The following is a 19,852-nucleotide window of genomic DNA, read 5'->3' as shown; positions in this document are numbered from 1 at the left end:
AATGAAGATACTTGTGACTAGTTGGCATTTGATGCAAGTCAGTTTGTAATTGTAATACCTTAAAAATTGTGGAACCCATTGTTAAGATGAAAACGAAAATAAAGAGGTAAGTAGATGGGGTTCTGAAAGATCAATTCCATCATCCCCTTTCGATGTGCTATTGTAGCTCTAACAATGCTAACCTCTAGATCATCATGGGCTTAGGAAGAGCCTACATACGCTACCCCTAACCTGAGCAATTACATGAGTTTCATCAACGCCTCGTGTAGCAGCCCAGTCATCCTTACTGAGACACTGCTACGACATCCTCAGTCAAATCCACTCCAGTGAAGCTGAGCGCAGTATTGCTGAAGTTGCCATTGATGACACCTATGAGATTATGCGATTGATGGAGGAGGAGCTCTCAAGGTGGCCTAGGATCAGTGCAGCCAAAGCCAGCGTAATTGGGCACTGCACGGAGTCAGTCAATCATGCAGGCCTTAGCCTTGAGAAGGTCTCAGAGGCAAGACGTCAAATGATAGGTGCCAATTCGACTGTAGAAAGTAATGAGGACTTCAGGTCCAACTTAGGGGTTTGGCCAAATTACGGGCAGAATGAAGAGTCCATCGATTGTACCGGTTTTTGATGATATGTTGCTTAGTAGCACATACAAGCTTGCCAAGCTCAATGACAATACCGGAACTCTTTTATAACTTTCCTGACCAATCAATCAATCTCTCTAAAACCAATGTGCAATTTGCACCCGTGTCCCTATTGTATCATATTGATTCCGGAATTCCTTATCAACCAGGCAGTACCTGCTGGTTGATTAATATGAACATGTGAAGCAAGAGAACTTGTTTTTCACCTCTTAAGCGTATATATGTATATATAAGTAAGTTTTGATGAATAAATATATTACATGATCCGAAAAGAAAGAAAGGTATGGTGCCATGGCATAAATCCTCATATGAAATTAAGAGGTTAGAGAGACTACGAAGTGCGATGGAATAAATATTTAGAGAGATTACGAACTGGATGTTTTCTGGTGAAATTTTCTCCTTTCATAAATATTTTCCAAAAACTAATAATTAAATTGGGACCCCTCGAACAAGCTAATTTATTGGATGTTTGTGGTCATGCGGGCTCGAAGGAGCCCCACAAGATGGTCAATCCAACGGAAATATGTGAGAGGATATATGACGAATTGACAATGGGGATCACAAAACTTGACTCAATGGAAGCATGATTAACGGAAGGATCCCAAGCAAAATTAGTGTAAGTAATTGTAATTGGTTTAATGAGTCCATTGTCCCAAGCAAAATTAGATCCCGAGCTACGCTTGCTTGGACCCCTTCGCGTAGTTTATTATTATGCAGCGGACAATGTGGTAGTATTTACTTAAAACAACGATGATCAAATATTATGGAATTGCTCCGACTCCATCTAATTTATTTTACTAGCTAGCTAGTTAGTTGCGGAATCGATTGTGAGATTATTATCGTTTGGTGGCTTTCTAACGCAATCTTGCATTAACGATAACGGCCACCTTCCTGACATAATTAGCCGCTAATATATTAGCACAACCATGGATGTACTCTTTGTTTAAGGATATCCGGGCCCTCCTTGGCAGATAATCCGACTAAACCAGTACTTCATGATGAGCTGGGCATGAACTATTCAGTGTCCCAGTAATAATTTCGTTTTTGTGACCGATTATAATCCAATATGGCTGTTCCATGAGTTATTTAAAGATGTGGTTGATATAAGTTCTTGATGCCCCTTTGATTATCCCACATTGGTCAGATATCTAGGAATACTAGCGGAATTACGGTTCTTTCTCCGAAGCCTAAGTTAGCCAACAATATGCGGGGAACAGTGTCGAGATTCGACTCTTATTATTTGACTCTTCTACTCCCTGATCCGTGATCGGGCAGCTCCTAATGCAGAGCTTCTTTTAAGGCAGTACATTTTGCAGCAATGCACGCAATCTCAGCATCGCCCACTGTCTTGGTACCACAGAGCGCTAATCGCTCTAAATTTGGGCAATTCGAAGCTATTGAACCTAAACTCAAATAGAATCCAAAATGTTTGTGCCTGAATGAGATCAAGATCAAAATGAAGAATACCAATTTGCAACTGCATCTTTCGACAGTATATGATTGTAACGCAGAAACCTGAAGAATCGTGATTCCCAGAAATGGACCTTCAAATTGAGTATCATACATCGAATCTCATCCATACCAGAAGTCAGCATCCCTAAACTCAACTCAAATGCATTACTGATGCATATGCAGTTGCCGAATTACATCTTCTCGCATTGCATCGTCACCAGTCACCACCACCAGTCATATCCCCCAGTTCTTGATCGCTGACTGTATCCAGATCCAAAGTGAGTGATTCTCGCCGGGCTCTCAACCAACCTACAGCCCTGCGAGTCACTGATTTACACCTCTTTATCTTCACTTTCACCAAACAAGGGCACCCACTAGCTACCGCTTCTACTCCCTGATCCATGATCGGGCAGCTCCTAATGCAGAGCTTCTTTAAGGCAGTACATTTTGCAGCAATGCACGCAATTTCAGCATTGCCCACTGTCTTGGTACCACAGAGCGCTAATCGCTCTAAATTTGGGCAATTCGAAGCTATTGAACCTAAACTCAAGCTTGTAGCATTCACGCCGACAAGAGCAAGTTCTTGCAAGTTATGGCAGTAAGTAGCTACAGAGACAAAGCCCTGATCACCAATGCTGTTTGCCCTGCATCCATCAATACTAAGTTTCCTCAGTAGCCTGCAATGTTCGGCAACTGAAGCAAGCCCGAGATTTGTGCATACGGCGTCTTCACGGGGAATATCTCTAAACTCGGACAACTGGAAATGGCATTTAGGCCGAGATCGCTCACCTGAATCCTCTCCAGATGGATCCCAACCATGCCGGGCACCCGCTCTGTCATCGCCTGCAGCATCCTGTCCCAGTCGCCCGAGCACTTCATGAGCCTCAGAGTCCTCAGGTTCTTTGAGCCGATGATCAAAGGGTAGAAGCTTGGTCCGTTGTAAAGCTCCTTCAAGAATATCATCCTAAGCGAATCACCCACCACGCCAGGACCTATCAGATCGAAAACGGTCTCGTCAGTGAGGCCACGAAGCCTCTTAACTGATAGTTCTTCTAGTGATTCGCAGTTATCGAGGATGGCATAAACCCCTTTGGCTGCGAAAGTACATTGGCTGCAGGAGAACTTCTTGAGGCCCCTGCAGTTTTTCGCGAAGGCTTCCATGCCTCGATGGGTGAGGTGGCGCGGTAGTTTAGTTGGCAAATATATTCAAACCTTCGGCCCACAAAAAGCAAATCTAGTCGTTGATGACCCATTGTTTCACTCTCTCTTTCTCTTATTGGAGCCTTTCTTTTTCTTCTCTTTTTTTCCTTCTTTTGTTATTAATTACCGCCCGCAACTTCTAACTTTTGAATTCCTGAATTGTGATTGACTCTCCTGTATTGCATGGATTAAACACGTCGTTCGTATAGTACAAACTCCCAATATTGGTTTGTATAAAATGCATGCAGTCGTTTATCCTTTGTCCACTTTCTCCTCCATTATTATATATGTTTTATATGGGTAGTTGGTAAAATCGTGATGTTGATATGATCCTACCGAAAAAAGGATCATATCAACATAGATTGCAATAAATCACTTTTCATGATCAAGGGGAAACATGTACGTGCGTTTGGTTTCAGAGTTAAAGTAACTTTGATTTTGATTGTGGAAAAGAACAAATGAGATGAGATTATAAATTTGACTTGGGAAACGTGTGTTTTTATTGTATAGTGTGTTGAGTTAAAGTTAAAGTTAAAATTTTTGACTTAGGAAATATGTATTTTTGTTGTGTAGTGTGTTGAGTTAAAGTTAAAGTTAAAGTTAAAATTTTTTTATTGTGAATCCAAACAAGGTTGTAAAATCAATCCGACATTTGAAGATCATCCAGTACGTACACAATATAGGCAATACTCTCAATGGTTGCCCCCCCGTTATATAGAAAAGAAGACAAAAATTGACAAACGGTCAAGAATTTACAATATACATTTAAGCTCTTCTCTCTAACTCTCCCTCTCGGCTCTTCCAAGGAGAAGCGTGCCCACTCACTAGGCACTGTTGGATTACCCTTGAGGAGGACCACAATGTTTCCTTTCTATGAATGAGGAAGATACTTGGAAGATGATGCGGCAGAAGACATTGTAATTTTATGTAATTTGGGCGTTTTTGCAATTGGTATCAACATGTTATAGAAGATTGTTTTGTGGCATTTGTACGCGAATAATATATTACAATTGTTCTTTAGTTTCACCGCGTTAGAAGACTAGGGGTTGACCATGCTAGACCCACGTCAATAGAGTCATTTGAAACAGCAAATACCGCCCTACGTCATGTCTTGTCATATTATTTACTATAAAGGAGAGATAAAGGTTTTGTTTGATAACTCAAATTAAGTGTTTGATTTAATCATTCAACACTTAATTGAGTTAAACTTGCTTGATAATACAATATGAAAATTGATTTAATTTAATGAGTAAAGGAAAAAAAAAAGTGTTGAATCACCAATAGCTACTTATTCATTCAGCTCTATTTTTGCTGACACGCTCAATGGGGGCGACTTTTGCCTTATTTGCAGTGGTGCCCCTGAACATTTTTTATTTTACAATTTGGTCTCATTTCCCAAATTTTGGACAGAAGTTAAAGAGAGAGAGAGAGAGGGGCACGGAGGGGTTCGAAACTCGATTGAAGGAAGGGGCGGTGGTGACCCCAATCCCGACCAGAACCGTCCTATTGATGTCGCCGGTGACCTCGTTTGGACTTTTTTTTTCCGTTATGAACTTCTTCAATCTAGAGATTGGGTGGTGGGGGCTCCAAAGCCGGCCCCCACCGCCATAGACAAGGTTGTCGGTGGCCTCCATGCTGGCCGGCGACCTCATCTATGGTGGTGGGGCCGGCGTCGGAGCCCTCACCGCTCCAACCACCTTTGGCTCAAACTTTTTAAATTTTCAGAAATTGTAAAAGAATTAAAGGTAGGGGGCAAAAGTGAAAAGGAAAGAAAATATAAGGCTGACATGTTAATTGAATCCTCAAATTTTCAGAATTTGCTTTCCCAAATAATTTTGACTTAATCTATTAAGCACTCATTTCATTGAGTGCTTAAAATTTAAGCATTTAAATTTTCAACACTTAATATTAAGTCTAAACAAACACAACCTAATAGATTTTTTTGATAACTCTATTAGTCTCTATGTTTTAGTATAATAGGCGAAAGTGACATTTATTTTTTCTATTAGTACGATGCTATAAAGTTCTTCTCCAACCCACTCTCCTGTCACAATAATGGACCTTTCTTCATCACAACAGCCGACTCCATGAAGAAAAAAGTAAAGTGAACACAACAATGAAAAAGAGTAAATAAAGTCAAACTTGATGCAACTACCATAAGGACATAGTATCTCAGAGGTGATATCCAGTGTTAGATATCAAAGCCAAAAGGTCAATTAGCGACAGTACATACCTTAATTTCAAGTTCCGTTTCGTCATGGCTAATTTTTTCTTTGAGAGTGATATTTCGATACTACCCTTTCCCTCAAGTCAAGTTTATTTCACTTTATTGAATCAGATATAATTCACAAAATGTGTAGATTTGATTATTCATCTGAAAACTAACCTGTTTTAATCAAAATCCACACTGATCACCTAATATGTATTATTTGTTCCAGGTGAAAGTTTTCAGCGAATGGCTCCTTATCTTCCTTCGCCCTCGGATTTAAGAGGCGTGGAACTGCCCGATTAGCGAAAAAACGGTAAGATTTCGCTCGTGCCAAGAACTCCTGAGTCGGGGTATTATAGCGTCAGTGACATTGTGCAAGCACGCATCGGTTGATGCGGACAACATTGTTAGTTGCTGCAAATTGGGCATCGAGCTAGACACCCGATTGGTCATGTAGTCACCATCTATTGGATGCACTTGATCAGCTGACACTGGTCGAGCAATCCGGGCTCCTAGAAAACAACCAAAATCCGATTGCTGCATGATTGACTTCGGCATCCATGGAAGGAGCACCCAACTACACAGACTTAATGTGAATTCCATGCAGATTTATGTAAGGAAAGCATGACGGAGAATACTGTCCGAGGTATTGCGCGACGTACACCAATTGACGTGTAAACGACGTAACTAAGCCAGCCACATGGCATACATTATGTCGATAATTATACACGACCTCACACAAAAATTCCAACGCCAAGATTGAAACGAATGACAGTAACGTTACGTACACATATCATTACTAGACAGACACTACATTGGCAAAATATATTTGCCATTTTTACTAGAAATAAGATCCTTACGATTACGGGGCTATAGTTTGACCTGCTCTCTATATGCCATCAAGCTTCAGTGGTCAGGCTGTATCCTAAGCTCATCCTCCAGTTTCTTGGAAAGATCATCATCAACTATATTTGCTGGAGGATCTGCGCACTGCTGCACACAAGAGAAGAAAGGAAAAAGAGAGAAGATATTAACTAATCAATATACGATATTATTACCATAGAATTTGCAGAGACCAATCGATAGATGATAACCTATTGGTGGTTGAGGACGGAGGCTCTGCTTTTAGATAGGGTACGTAAAAGAACACTAGGAAGGTCCTGTAACTGTACTTGTAATTGCGGATTATTAGTAATACTGAAGTCTACAAGGAAATGAAAATGGTAAATACTGAGGGTAGAATTGGCAGGGCCTCGAACTCCTGACCATCATTAATTGGGATCATTAAGCTCGAGTGATGATGGTACAGGCGCGGTCGTTCTATTTGCCACCGCCTGCGAACTTTTCAGCCGCATTTGTTCCAATGGGTCGACTAATTGACCGGTCCATATAGAAGAGCTTCCGCTACTAAATACTTTGCAGTGCGCATATTCAGCCGGCAAACATCATCATATATACACCCATTGATGAGAAAGTAAATTCTCTGAGTAGTGATCAACTCTTTTGTTTTGTTTTTTTTTAAGAGAAATAATAAATTAATCATTATTGCATATACAGGTGTCTTAATTAAATTTTTTTTAAAAAACCTCATCGATCCATGATTGAATATTAGAGGTTGAAAAATAATGTGTTTTCTTGACATTAAAACTTTTTCGGCAAATCAGGTTTTTCGTACGTGCACTTGCATAATTTACGGATCTGCGCCCACCAGAAGGACTTAGGATTGATCAGTATCATACCATCAATAGTCTAAAAGGTGAATACGACGGGCTTAGGTCAATAATTTGGGTGCAACCTCTCTTCACAGGTCCGAGCATTGCTGAAACTGCATGCGCATTAGGTTGAAGTTTCCAAGAGTACCACATATATAGTTTCTTCGATATAAATGCGGAACATACTTATTTCGAAGACCAGGTTTAACCGTGCTAGATAGACCTACATAATAAAGAGTCGCGTGTAGCAAAACCTTCAAGCCCCACTTCTAGCTTCCATGTCATATCATGTTGCTAGCTACAATAACAGATATTAGTATACGAGCCCAAGGTCAAACTATGAAATTTATTCTTCCTATTTATCAATAGTAAAGGTTATGGCATGATGCAGTTAATGTAACGAAAAGAGATGAAATGGGATGCAATTGGAAACAGAATGACAAATTTTCCTTTTTCTTTGGTTTGATAAGGAATCAGAATTCCATGATATTTGTTTCTATTTGGTTCGCCGCATATGGAATCGGAATCAATTTTCAATATTTGATAATTATTTTTAATATTTCAAGTGAACAACTTATAAGTATCCATGCAACTCACTAATTATTCATATTATAAAGAATTTAAGAAATCTAGCACGTATCTATATGGCTAGATAAATATTCATATAGCATATATAAAGAATTCAATAAATTCTTTTATCCTTTTTTAAAATATATATGAAATTTATTTAATAACATGATGTTGCGTTTGCTGATTCAGGGAACAACTAACCTTCTTCACATTAGCAATACCTGCCAGAAGGAAAGAGAAAGAAGGCAACAATTGGTTTATATAGTGTTTCAAGGTAATCCAGCGTTAGCCCGAAGCGAAAAGATCGATCAAGTGACATGATGATGTACTTAATTTCAATTTCCTATTCATCATCCTACAAGCCGTTGTAGTGGGATGAGGCTTGCATCACAAAAAGTTGATTTATCGACATATATTAAGTCAAAGTAACTGTTCTTAATACAGATTGAGTAATTTCCACTATCGGACAGAGAAAAAAATGGTGCAATATCAAGTTTTAGAGGGTCCAAAGAAAAGTCTTCCAATCTGGTCAACTTACACACTAGTTTGGTCTATTGATTTTGACAGTGCCCTTTCATCCACATCTGATCTCATCTTTCTTTATTTACATGAATGCGAAATATCAAGAAGATGGAGATTTGATAATTCATCTACGGTTCCTTTGGTGAAGAGTTCCTTAGCTCCTTTTTCCTCGGATTTGGGGGGCATGGAGCCGTAGTCCACGTAAGGAATGGTCGACATGATGAAATGAGCACAAACTAAATAGACACAATGAGAATTTCTAATAGATTTATCTCTTAATTAAGCGAAGATATGATGAAGAAATAATGTATGGGGTATTGCGCGATGCATGACAGTTAGCGTGTAAATGACGAAACTCAGCCAACAACATGGCATATAACATGTGCTCGCGATGTTAACACACCAGATAATCTTTCATGCAATGTCATTTTCTAGTTGAGTGGTCACAGGGGTGAAATGGAGATATAAAAGCATCAAGGCTTTGTAGGCTGTAGCATTTCAATTCACTGCCTGCAAGCCCCAATAATTCAAAGGCAATGAGAAACCCAATATTTACCTTCTTCTCATCTTCATTGTTCATGCCAGTTCTCCTCTTCCTCGCGATCTCTTTTTCGTTAACCTCATCATCTTCAGTTCACGGGGACCGCTTTCTAAGGAGAGGATCCGCCCTCTCTGTTGACGATCCGGATGACATCCTGAGTTCCCCAAATGGTACCTTCTTCGCTGGGTTTCACCCAGTTGGCCGTAATGCGTACTCATTTGCTGTATGGTTCAGTAACCGATCCTGCATGCTTGACTGCATCGTTTGGATGGCAAATCGAGACGAACCAGTCAACGGTAAACACTCAAAGCTCATCCTCGACAAGCATGGAAACCTTTTCTTGACTGATGCCGGCCACAGGGTTGTCTGGTCCACGGACATAGCCTCATCTTCATCAGCCACCTATGTTTGGTTGCAGCTTCTCGACTCCGGAAACCTCATACTTAGTAGCTCTGGCCCTGGGCCAAGAGATGATACAGTCATGTGGCAGAGCTTTGATCACCCAACCAATACGCTTCTCCCTGAACAGAAGTTCACCCGGTTTACCGAGCTTGTCTCGTCCAGAGCTGGTGGAAATATCTCCTCAGGCTACTACAAATTATATTTTGACAATGATAACATCCTCCGGCTTCTCTACAACGGCCCCGAGATCACAAGTGTATACTGGCCACATCTTGCCCTACTCCCTTGGGATTCTGGGAGGACCTCATACAATGATAGTCGGGTTGCGTTGCTAGACTCTTTTGGAAACTTCACCTCGTCCGACGATTGGAAATTTTTGGCTTCTGATTATGGGGAGAAAATTCCAAGAAGGCTGACGTTGGACCCCGATGGAAATGTCCGCCTGTACAGCCTGTTGAGGAATGGTGAGCGGGCTGTCTCATGGCAGGCAATCGACACACCCTGCCAGGTCCATGGGATTTGTGGGCCCAATGCCATATGCCGGTATAACCCAAGTTCTGGGAGGAGCTGCTCTTGTGCCCCAGGATATGAGAGGAAGAACCTTAGCGATTGGTCTCAGGGATGCAAGTCAAAGTTCGAGAGCTTCTGCAAGTTACCTGATCTTGAGACCAGTGAATTCATCGGTTTTCCACACCTGGATTTCTATGGCTACGATAAGGGCTTCTACCCGAATTACACCTTGAATCAATGCAAAAAGAAATGCTTGGAGTTGTGCAACTGCAAAGGGTTTCAGTACAGATTTGAAGTGGACAGGGGCCAGCATTATTGTTACCCAAGGTGTTGCTATGGAGCGGACGTGTCTCGGCCGCTGGTCATGGGACCATCTATTTCAGGTTGCCCAAAGCCATACTGTCCTCTGACCAAATCCAGCAGGAATCTTCCACCTTAAATTGCTCACTCAGTCCGAAGGATGTTGAGCTACAGAGTATATTCCAGAAGCCATAAGAGTGAGTTGCTGCTGAAGATTCTGCTGATTTTGGCGGTGGTGATTGCTGGATTTGAGGCCCTAGGGGTACTGCTTGTGCTATGTTTTGTAACCGGGACTCGGAAAATGAAAGGTGAAGCCAGGCAGGGGTATCATCTTGCTGCTATGAGATTCAGAAGGTACACATATGCCGAGCTTAGAAAGGCTACACGGAATTTCAGGGAAGAAATTGGAAGAGGGGCCGTAGGGAGCGTTTACAGGGCAATCCTGTTGGGTGATCGGATTGCAGCGGTGAAGCGGCTTAATGAGATGAGCCTTCACAGAGAGGACGAGTTCCTCGCGGAGGTGAGCACAATTGGGAAGCTCAATCACATGAACCTGATTGAGCTATGGGGCTACTGTGCCGAGGGGAAGCACCGCCTTCTAGTTTATGAGTACATGGAGCACGGCTCGTTGGCTGAGAACCTTTCCAGAGGCACACTAGACTGGGGAAAGAGGTTTGATGTTGCAGTCGGGGCGGCGAGGGGACTTGCCTATTTACATGAGGAGTGCATGGAGTGGGTCTTGCACTGTGACGTGAAACCTCAGAACATACTTTTGGACTTGAATTACCAACCCAAAGTGGCAGACTTTGGGCTCTCCAAGCTTCTAAACCGCGGGGACGTAAAACATTCAAGTTTCTCTAAGATTAGAGGCACTCGGGCTACATGGCACCGGAGTGGGTTTACAACCTATCAATCACGTCCAAGGTTGATATGTACAGCTATGGGATTGTACTGCTAGAGATGGTCACAGAGCGGAGCCCAGGGGGAGGTGTGCTGGATACCAGTGCAGGAGGCGAGACAGAGAACCGGGGGCTGACTTCTTGGGTGAAACAAAATATGAGTGGAGAAGTTCCAGCGGCGACAAGGATCGAAGAGATTGTCAATCACTCCATAGAAGGTGGATATGATGTGAAGAAGGTCGAGGTTCTGGTCGCAGTGGCCCTTCAATGCGTTGCTGACGACAAAGATGACAGACCCACAATGAGCCAAGTGGTCGAGATGCTCCATCGCTGTACAAATGAGGCTGAAATCTAGTCCCAAGTCTATAATTGTGGACTGTGCCTAATTATATGTGTAAAGCCTATAAACTCCTCCGACTGGAATTCCGATATTTGCAATAAGCGGAAAGCATGGTTCATTAGATGTGTATTTTGCAGCTATTTTCGTCTGACTAAAATTCCTACATCTGCAGTAAGCTTTTAGAATTCCATTTGGGAATTGATACTAAGGGGCTTTTGATTGATCGGTTTCATGCAACTGATATTTAAGGTGAATACTTCGTGTGTGCATAGGCAGAAACCTTAATGCGTGTCAAAATGGATGTTTACTCGTTAGTTTCTGTTCTTTTGATCGATCAGGTCTATTGGGATTCTATTCTTCTTAGCAGATCTCTTGATTATGGCTGTGTTGTCTGTGTTGGTATCTTGAAATGATACATATGAGAGGGACTCCATGTGACACAGCGTACACATAAGTAACATATTACAGATCTGTTGATTCGCGTACGAATACCGGAACTACGACCTTCTATCACACATTGATTCTACGAATATCAGGAATAGGCATCAAACTCGAATCGACTCCGAGATTGGACAAAGAGCATGATAGCTTCACAACTTTATTGATAAATCCGAATTAACCGTTTCAACCCTAGGGCTTACAAAGGTTAAATAGGGATTAAGAAAACCTAAATTGCATGAAAAGAAATAAACTATTCTAAAATTGCAACAACACCCAAATAACTATAAAATATCCGTTTGAGGCCCTAAACAATGGAATTTACCTTAAATATCGAAAAATCACGGCAAAGCCGTGAGTTTTGTTCCGGAGGCCGTTTCCTTTAAAATAGAGTCATTATAACCTATTTTTCTCCAGGTACTGATTTGTCGCTACCTCTTCCGCATTACCATGTCTATATATACATGCGAGGATTGGCCTTTTGAGTGGTGGGGTCCCACTTTTGAACTTCTGCACAGGAAAATTTTTGCATCTTTGGCCTTTTGACTTAGCCCTTTCTTCCCTTCTTCCCTTCCACATCCTCTCATGTAAAGCTGAGAGAGACAGACAGAGCGATTGAAATTCTTCAGTGTTGTTGGAATTTGACATTATGACATTGGATTTTGAGGAAGTCAAGGAAAGGGGGCATATGGGACAATTTTCGTAGGTGCCGCGCTGTCTGGTGTACGGTCTCCCCATCCCACCACCCCTTTACATGTTCACAAATGTTCAGTCGGTACATGCCACGTGGAAATTCTACCCCCGTGTAACATGTGTAGTATCATGTCTAAATAGATTTACTTTAAGTACATTTTAGTGCACAATTGACATGAAAAACACCGCAAACGGGTGATTTATATAAAAGATTTAGATGATTTTAGTGTAGTTTCTTTTATAAATCGACACAATATGCGAAACAAGTTCATTAACACGGTAAACACGTATATGTAAAGGGGTCTAATAGTGTCTTAAACGGTTTACAATGATTGAATCTATTTGAACACGATTATTTATCATGTTTAAACATAAGCTGCTTAACTCCGTGTTGTATGCATATTGTGTTATCGTGTCGGGTCAAATATAAGATGTTAGATTTGGCAGGAGCTATTAGAGGGTTTATGAATTCTCGAAATTCTTCGAAATATATTGTTAGATTGGGTCGATTGAGATGAAATATATGTTTATTTTCGGCGTCACACGGTTTGTTGTGGCCCAGAAGAACGTGGTTATTGCATAAGCAAACGCGGCCGGATGTATTTTTTTCCCAACGACTTTTTCTCGTTGTACGCCTGAAATTAAGAAGACAGGTGAAGGGGGAGGAAGCAAGCAACAGACAATGGGAGAAAGGAGACAAACAGCTAAAGCTTACACGAGTCCTGAGGATGAGAGAATGACAATAGCATAGGTCGGAACACGATTTCAGGAAAAAAAGGCTATACTTTGTATTTTATATATTTTATCAACCGAAAGAAAAGGCTAGTATAATGAGAAAGTTAACCCCTTCGGGTTCGGGTTAAACTTCAAGGAGTTTGATCTAGTGATAAAAAGTAATTTAAGTATTCATTCGATCCCAGATTCGAAACCTCGAAAATTAGTCGGGCGAAATCCAAACACCCCGAGTTATCCCAAAAGAAAAAAAAATCCTTCGGGTTTGGCTCAATGGCAAGAGGGAGGTTTAAGTATTCCCTTGTCTTGTGTTTAAAACTCCTTGAGACTATGCTGCACGGCTTTAGTCGGTTTACCATGGTCGGTACAGGTCCGTAAAGATTAGTCGGGTGAAATTCAGATACTCAGCGCCATAAACGAAAAGAGAAAAATAAGTATTTAGCTGATGAACTTCACTTATAATGTAGGAACCGATAACTCGATGCATCGGAATATATATCGCGGTCAAAACCAAACAGGTGCTTTCGAAAGAATTAAGTTTCGGTCTATAAGATAAAATAAGGACACTGGTGTTAAATTGACAAAAAAAAGTATTATTTGTATTGTATATTATTATAGATTTGTATTGTATAATATTATTGTCATGGTCTCCTTTAATTTCTGTAAAGTTGAAGATCATTTGATTTGTTGAATTGTCTTGTTTTCTGCCTTTCTGCCTTTCTGTCCCCGTGGGCCCCCTCCAAGAAGACGGTGCTTTCTTCTGCAGGTGGGACATTGCAATTTACATGGGGCTCGAGATCCATGAGTTAGCTTGACTCATTGTGACATCACCCAACACTTTGTTTTTTAACTCAGCAATAAATGATTGTCCATGATAACAAAAATAGTCTCAAAATAAAATGTTAAAGAGAAGATTATAAGGACAAAAAAAAAACAGATCATCGAGATCACTGCAAAGAAAAAAGTAAACTAATGAAGCACAAATATTGAGTACAAATACAGTTATATAGATCATTCTAGTTGCAAAAACCAAGGCCAGTGACTCGATTGGCAGCCCAAAAACCTCCATTATTGTTGGGGGAAGGAAAAAATGGAGGGAGGAAGAGGAGAAGGGAGACAAGCCACCGGGGATTGAAGACTAGCGGGAGGTAGAGGATGGCCAAGGCTTCTCGATTCCCGGTGGTGTGGCGCCGGACACACCAGTAAGAGGAGTTGCTTTAAGGGTTTCTGAAGTTTTCGTTGGGGAGAAGAAGGAAGAGGAGAGAGAGATTGAAAACTAAACGTTTGAAACTGACATCACTCATCACTTGAGCACTCGTTCCATTTCGGATTGACATTAATCATAATGATCGATCTGAGAAGCATAATAGACCACGACACCATGGAATGCCTAGTGTATGTCCGCCCTAGCACAATTTAGCGTTTGGTTTTTTTCTTTTCAATAATCGACTTAGAAATGGGAGTTACAATTGGTGCATCGGGTGGATGTTTCTGACAAATTATTTCATAATCACCCATGGACGCCAATAATTGATGTAAGGGCTATTGTTCGAGTCATTTGCCATCCCTGCGTACTATTATTACACCGTCCATCCAATCTTAAGGAAGTGGGACAAGAGACGCATTGCCGGAAAAGGAACTTAACTCATCATATGCTTTGAACGAAGCTATGTCTGAGTGTGTCCGCGATCTAATATTGAAATAAGTTGGTGTAAGTAGCTGGGAGCTTTGAACGGGCGTGGGCCATATTTTTCCAAATGATAACATGATAATTGTACTGTGGGATGATCATCTTCTTCTATCTCTTGAATTCCTGCTGCCTGCCAGTTAAAAATGTTGACCAGTTATGTGAAATATATTATATATACAAATAAATTTGTTCATCTTGCAATATAATTTTAACTTGGAAATTCTTCATGGGAACGATTTGAAAGTGAAATTAATATGTGCACGAGCGAAGCATTTATATGGACATGCATGTGCAACAGTTCGAACCCCGAATTCCTCGTGAGAAACGCCGACAATTTTATTTTTCCTCACAATACAAAATGTATCTGACGTTTAAATAATGAAATTCGAACTGGTGTCTTTAACATAACAAAGCCCGGTTATGGAAGACCCAGTGACCTTAAGTACCTTGGCTTACTGATCGATGTCATCGATGCCATTGTTTAGATATGATCCTATACGAACTGCGGAGCGCCTTATGAGGAAATTCACATTTGAAGATGGGAAAGCCACTTGATGGAGATCTCTGTTTGCTTTTGAACTCCTGCTGGTAAGGCAATTCACATTTGAAGATGGGAAAGCCACTTGATGGAGATCTCTGTTTGCTTTTGAACTCCTGCTGGTTTAGATCATCGACGACGCCACTCCATAATCAAGTCTGGCTTTTTGCAATTTTGACTTAGAAAATTTTCCATGGGAACGGAAGCAGATTAAGCTGGTGACCTGCTGCTGCCATCCATGAGAAGTTCCGACTGTCCATATCGCACGAGCCGAGCACCTCTGGTCAATACACAAACACGACATTCATTAATGTGAACAGGCTACGGGGTTTTATTGATGCCGTAGTTTATTTTTCTATGAGAAATGAAATGCGGGAGTATATCATCTATTGTGCTCAACGTATAATCTCTGCATTAGTTGGAATATGTCGATTAACATGTGTTGTACATTTTTTTCGGGCCTCGAATTGGCCCTCACCTTGATTGAAGCTGCGATCGTGGCAAAGGGCATTAATGCACACCTTAATGCACACCTCCTGTCATATTTATGGCTTGGAAATTTAAGTTTTGGAGAAAACAACTGTACATAAGTTCCAAACGGACAATAAACCTAAGATAACAATCAAACCTCATCGTCCATTACTGACATTGATATTATGAAACATAATTATAAACTATCCTACACCGAAGCAGAACAAGCATGAATCTTACAGGGAAATAATGGCTCTTTTAGTTTTTTGGAAATGTCTGAAGAAATCCTTGAACAGACAAGGTTTCCTAATTGTCATCCTCACCCTCGCAGCATTTCAACTACTTGGCGCATTGTCGGTCTTTCATATCTGTCTTCAGCAACGCACTGAAGAGCCACTGCAACAAGAGCTTCCACCTTGTTCCAAACATATTCCCCTTCTAAGGAGTGATCCTTGATCTCTTCTATCCGATTCGCCACTGGAACTCCTTCGTTATTCATCTTCTCTCTCACCCATGAAGTCAGTCTTCTGTTCTCTTGCTCACTTCCCCCAAAATTTGGGTGCAATACGCCTCCCGTCGGATTGCGTCCCGTGACCATCTCCAGTAGTACTTCCCGTAGCTGTAGACATCAACTTTGGATGTGATTGGCAAGTTGTAAACCCACTCCGGTGCCATGTAACCCCTAGTCCCTCTGATCCTAGAGAAACTCAATTTTTACTCTCATCCCTGTTCAAAAGCTTGGAGAGTCCGAAGTCCGCCACGTTGGGCTGATACTTCGAGTCTAAGAGTATGTTTTGAGGCTTCACGTCGCAGTGCAGGACCCACTCCAGGCATTCTTCGTGTAGGTAAGCCAGGCCCCTCGCTGCCCCGATGGCAATATCAAACCTTCTTCTCCAGTCTAGCTTGCCATTGGAAAGATTGTCAGCCAAGGAACCATGCTCCATGTAATCATACACCAGAAGCCGGTGCTTTCCCTCGGCACAGTAGCCCCACGTCTCGATCAAGTTCATGTGATTGAGTTTCCCAATGGTGCTCACCTCCGCTAGGAACTCGGCTTCTCCTTGGTTTGATTCCATGAGCCGCTTTACAGCCCCGACGCGCTCCCCGGGAAGGACCGCTTTGTACACGCTCCCCCAGGCGCCTCTCCCGATCTCTTCCCTGAAATTCCGGGTTGCCTTCTTAAGCTCAGCATATGTGTATCTTCTAAATCCGGTTGCTGCAAGATGATACGCTTTAGAATCGTCACCATTGTCCCGACGTGATCTGATCACGAAAAGCCACACAAGGAGTACGGCCATTGTCTCTATTCCTCCAATTACCAGAGCAAAAATTAGCAAAAATTTCAGCAACCTGTCCCCATTGCTCCTCGTGTAAATCCGCTGCAGCTCATAATTGTTGGCAGCAGGGCACTGCAATCTTGATCTCTCCGGCCTAATGCTGGAGAACTGACTGTCTTGGGGAAATTTCAGGTGTATGTCTCCAGCAGCACGGTACCCGTTCACTAGCCGTAATTTTGGGTAACAGTTGAAGTACCCCTTGTCCTCTATAAACCTGAACTGGAACCCTTTACAACTGCAAATCTCTAAGCATTTCCTTTGACACCTCTCAAAAGTGTAATTCTCGAACTCCAAATTGTAGTACCCATAGAAATTCGCTCGGGCCAACTTCTGGAACCGAACTCTCGTATTGTTGCTGCAGAAATCGGGATTGAATATGGGTTTACAGCCTCGAGACCAATCGCTACGATCCACCCTTTCATGGCCAGGGGCACAGGTGCACCTTCTTCCAGTGTGGTTGACGCGGCAGAGACTGTTGGGCCCGCATATCCCGTGAATCCTACATGGCCTCGACATGGCCTGCCATGAGACAGTCCACTCACCTTTCTTCCCGGATAAGCTGTACAATCGGATGTTTCCATCAAAGTCTGTCCTCAACCGCCTTGGTATTTCCTGCCCATAGTCGGCCGACATGAACTTAAATCCATCGGAAGAAGAAAAATTTCCAAATGAGTCTAAGCATGCGATCCGGGAATCATTGTAGGTTAACCGTCCGGATCTCCAGTTAGCCCTCCCAGGGGAGGGCCAGTAGACACTGGACACCTCGGGTCCATTGAAGAGAAGGCGAAGAACGTTATCGTTGTCAAAATAAAGCTTGTAGAACCCTAAGGAGCAGTTGCGACGGACGGCTCCGAGATGAGAGGAGGGAAGCTGCTCTTGTCAACTTTTGATTTGGAAGCAAAGTATCAGTTGGGTGATCGAAGCTCTGCCATCGAACAATGTTTGTGATCTGACCGGAAAGATCCACTTCATAAAGGACTAAGTTTCCAGTGTCTAGGAGTTGTAGTTGGGACGAGTTTTGACGAGAAGATGTTACCAGTGTGGTAGACCAAACCACTGAGTGCCCAGCATCATTAAGATGAGGTCGCCGTTGTTTGTGAGTGAAAGCTTTGAGTGACGGCCATTCACAGGCTGGTCACGGTTTGCCATCCAAACCACGCAAGCATGTGCGCACAACTGCTCGCTGAACCGAACAGCGAAGGAGTATGTGTTGTTGCCAACCTGGTGAAAGCCGGCCGAGAACAGGCCGTTTGGGGAAGAGAGGAAGTCGTTCGGATTCTCAACGGAGAGGGAGGAGCCTTGGCTCAAGTAGTCATGGGATAAGGATGACGATTGGCAACACAAGAAGCCTAGTAGAAATGAAATTGAGAGTGCCGATGAGAAGTAGTGTCGGGTGGGATATCTCATGGCTCTGCAAGTATGGTGATAGGAGTAAGAGGCTCAATTCTGCCGAGCTTTAGTATTAGACACATATATATAGATTCCACTTCCAGCATGTATGCACTATTGAGAGTAGCAAAGCAGTCCCCACACCATGATTTTTGGAGAATCCAATGCAACCAAGTATCAACAGTGAAGTACAAATATATGCTGTTGTAGGTCCTAGAAACGTGCAGGTGGTCATAATTCGTACTACACTTACCACGAAAGCAAGCATATGGTTCGGGAAAGCCTTCGCTCCCGAGAAAGTGCCGTAGGATTGTGGGGATGGACCCCTATCCGTATAGTGAAGCTGTACGGTGGATACTGAGCTTGACGGTCCGTTTCACTTAATCAAAAACAAGAAAAAAAAAAATGTCCCTTTGTGCTCTTCCTTCCTCCATAGTCAATTGTTGTATTTTACACGGCTGATTCTCTCGACCCCTCAATTCATTCCATTTTTGTGTTGATATAGTTGACTAGGTTCACCCCCCCATCAAAAAATTCAGAGAAGATAATACCTTGCAGCGCTGAGAAAACATCCCGTGCAGGCAAGCATGGCTGCATATGGTGAAGATTCATCCCTATCAGCCTTCACCTTCATCCCTCCTGAAAATGGAAATTTCAATCAAATAAGAGATGCATGCAGAAAATGAAACGACCATACTAATCGTTAGAGCCCGTTTACAAGCTAAGCCTAGAACAACAACTGATCACGAATCCTTGATTTATCATCAGAATAATTACTATCAAAAGAACTCACTGAAACAACAGGGCAAAAGCTAAAGCACATCCGTAACAGGAAATCCCTTGCGCAGCCTACTTGAAAGGGCAGCAAGATTTTACAGGGCATCTGAACTTCAATAATAGAAAAGGGACAACAAGCCAAGTCTTAACGTTACATTCCAATTATCCTAACATATTACTAGTTATCATAATAAATCCAAAACAATGCAGGGCATAGAGACGGAAACTAGACATCTTTATCGTACCAGTGATGCGAACCATTGTTTCCCTGCCGGACAAATCAGTAACATGTTGCAATATGAAAGCACGCAGTATGTCATTATCAATAGGAATAGGAAAGGCAATAATACAATGACAACGATACAATGCCGAAGCCGAGGGATATCAATGATGCTTACGATGAATGTTGTCATTGAAAGAGGCAAAATGTGAGCGACCCCAAAATACATGCTCCCCCTCACGCACCGCCGGTCCAAGGGTGACGTTCTC

The 19,852-nt window shown here is 42.1% G+C and overlaps 1 protein-coding gene and 3 pseudogenes across 1 annotated transcript in view; 1 reads left to right on the top strand and 3 right to left on the bottom strand.

Moving 5' to 3' along the window:
• Window positions 1-1,840: 1,840 nt before the first annotated feature.
• On the bottom strand, window positions 1,841-3,391 carry LOC116192307 (annotated as a pseudogene).
• Window positions 3,392-8,860: 5,469 nt separating this feature from the next.
• LOC116203003 lies at window positions 8,861-11,337 on the top strand (annotated as a pseudogene).
• Window positions 11,338-15,970: 4,633 nt separating this feature from the next.
• LOC116195258 lies at window positions 15,971-18,717 on the bottom strand (annotated as a pseudogene).
• Window positions 18,718-19,121: 404 nt separating this feature from the next.
• LOC116202992 overlaps window positions 19,122-19,852 on the bottom strand; it is an 11,907-nt gene continuing 11,176 nt past the window's right edge. The window contains exon 6 of the mRNA XM_031534630.1: window positions 19,122-19,225. Coding sequence (XP_031390490.1) covers window positions 19,122-19,225 — 104 coding nt within the window. The remainder of the gene's footprint in view (window positions 19,226-19,852) is intronic.

The sequence above is a fragment of the Punica granatum genome, chromosome 1, assembly GCF_007655135.1.
Source record: "Punica granatum isolate Tunisia-2019 chromosome 1, ASM765513v2, whole genome shotgun sequence".
NCBI classification, from domain to species: Eukaryota; Viridiplantae; Streptophyta; class Magnoliopsida; order Myrtales; family Lythraceae; genus Punica; species Punica granatum.
The sequence above is the reverse complement of the archived record's forward strand: the minus strand, read 5'-3'. Positions and strand labels throughout refer to the sequence as shown.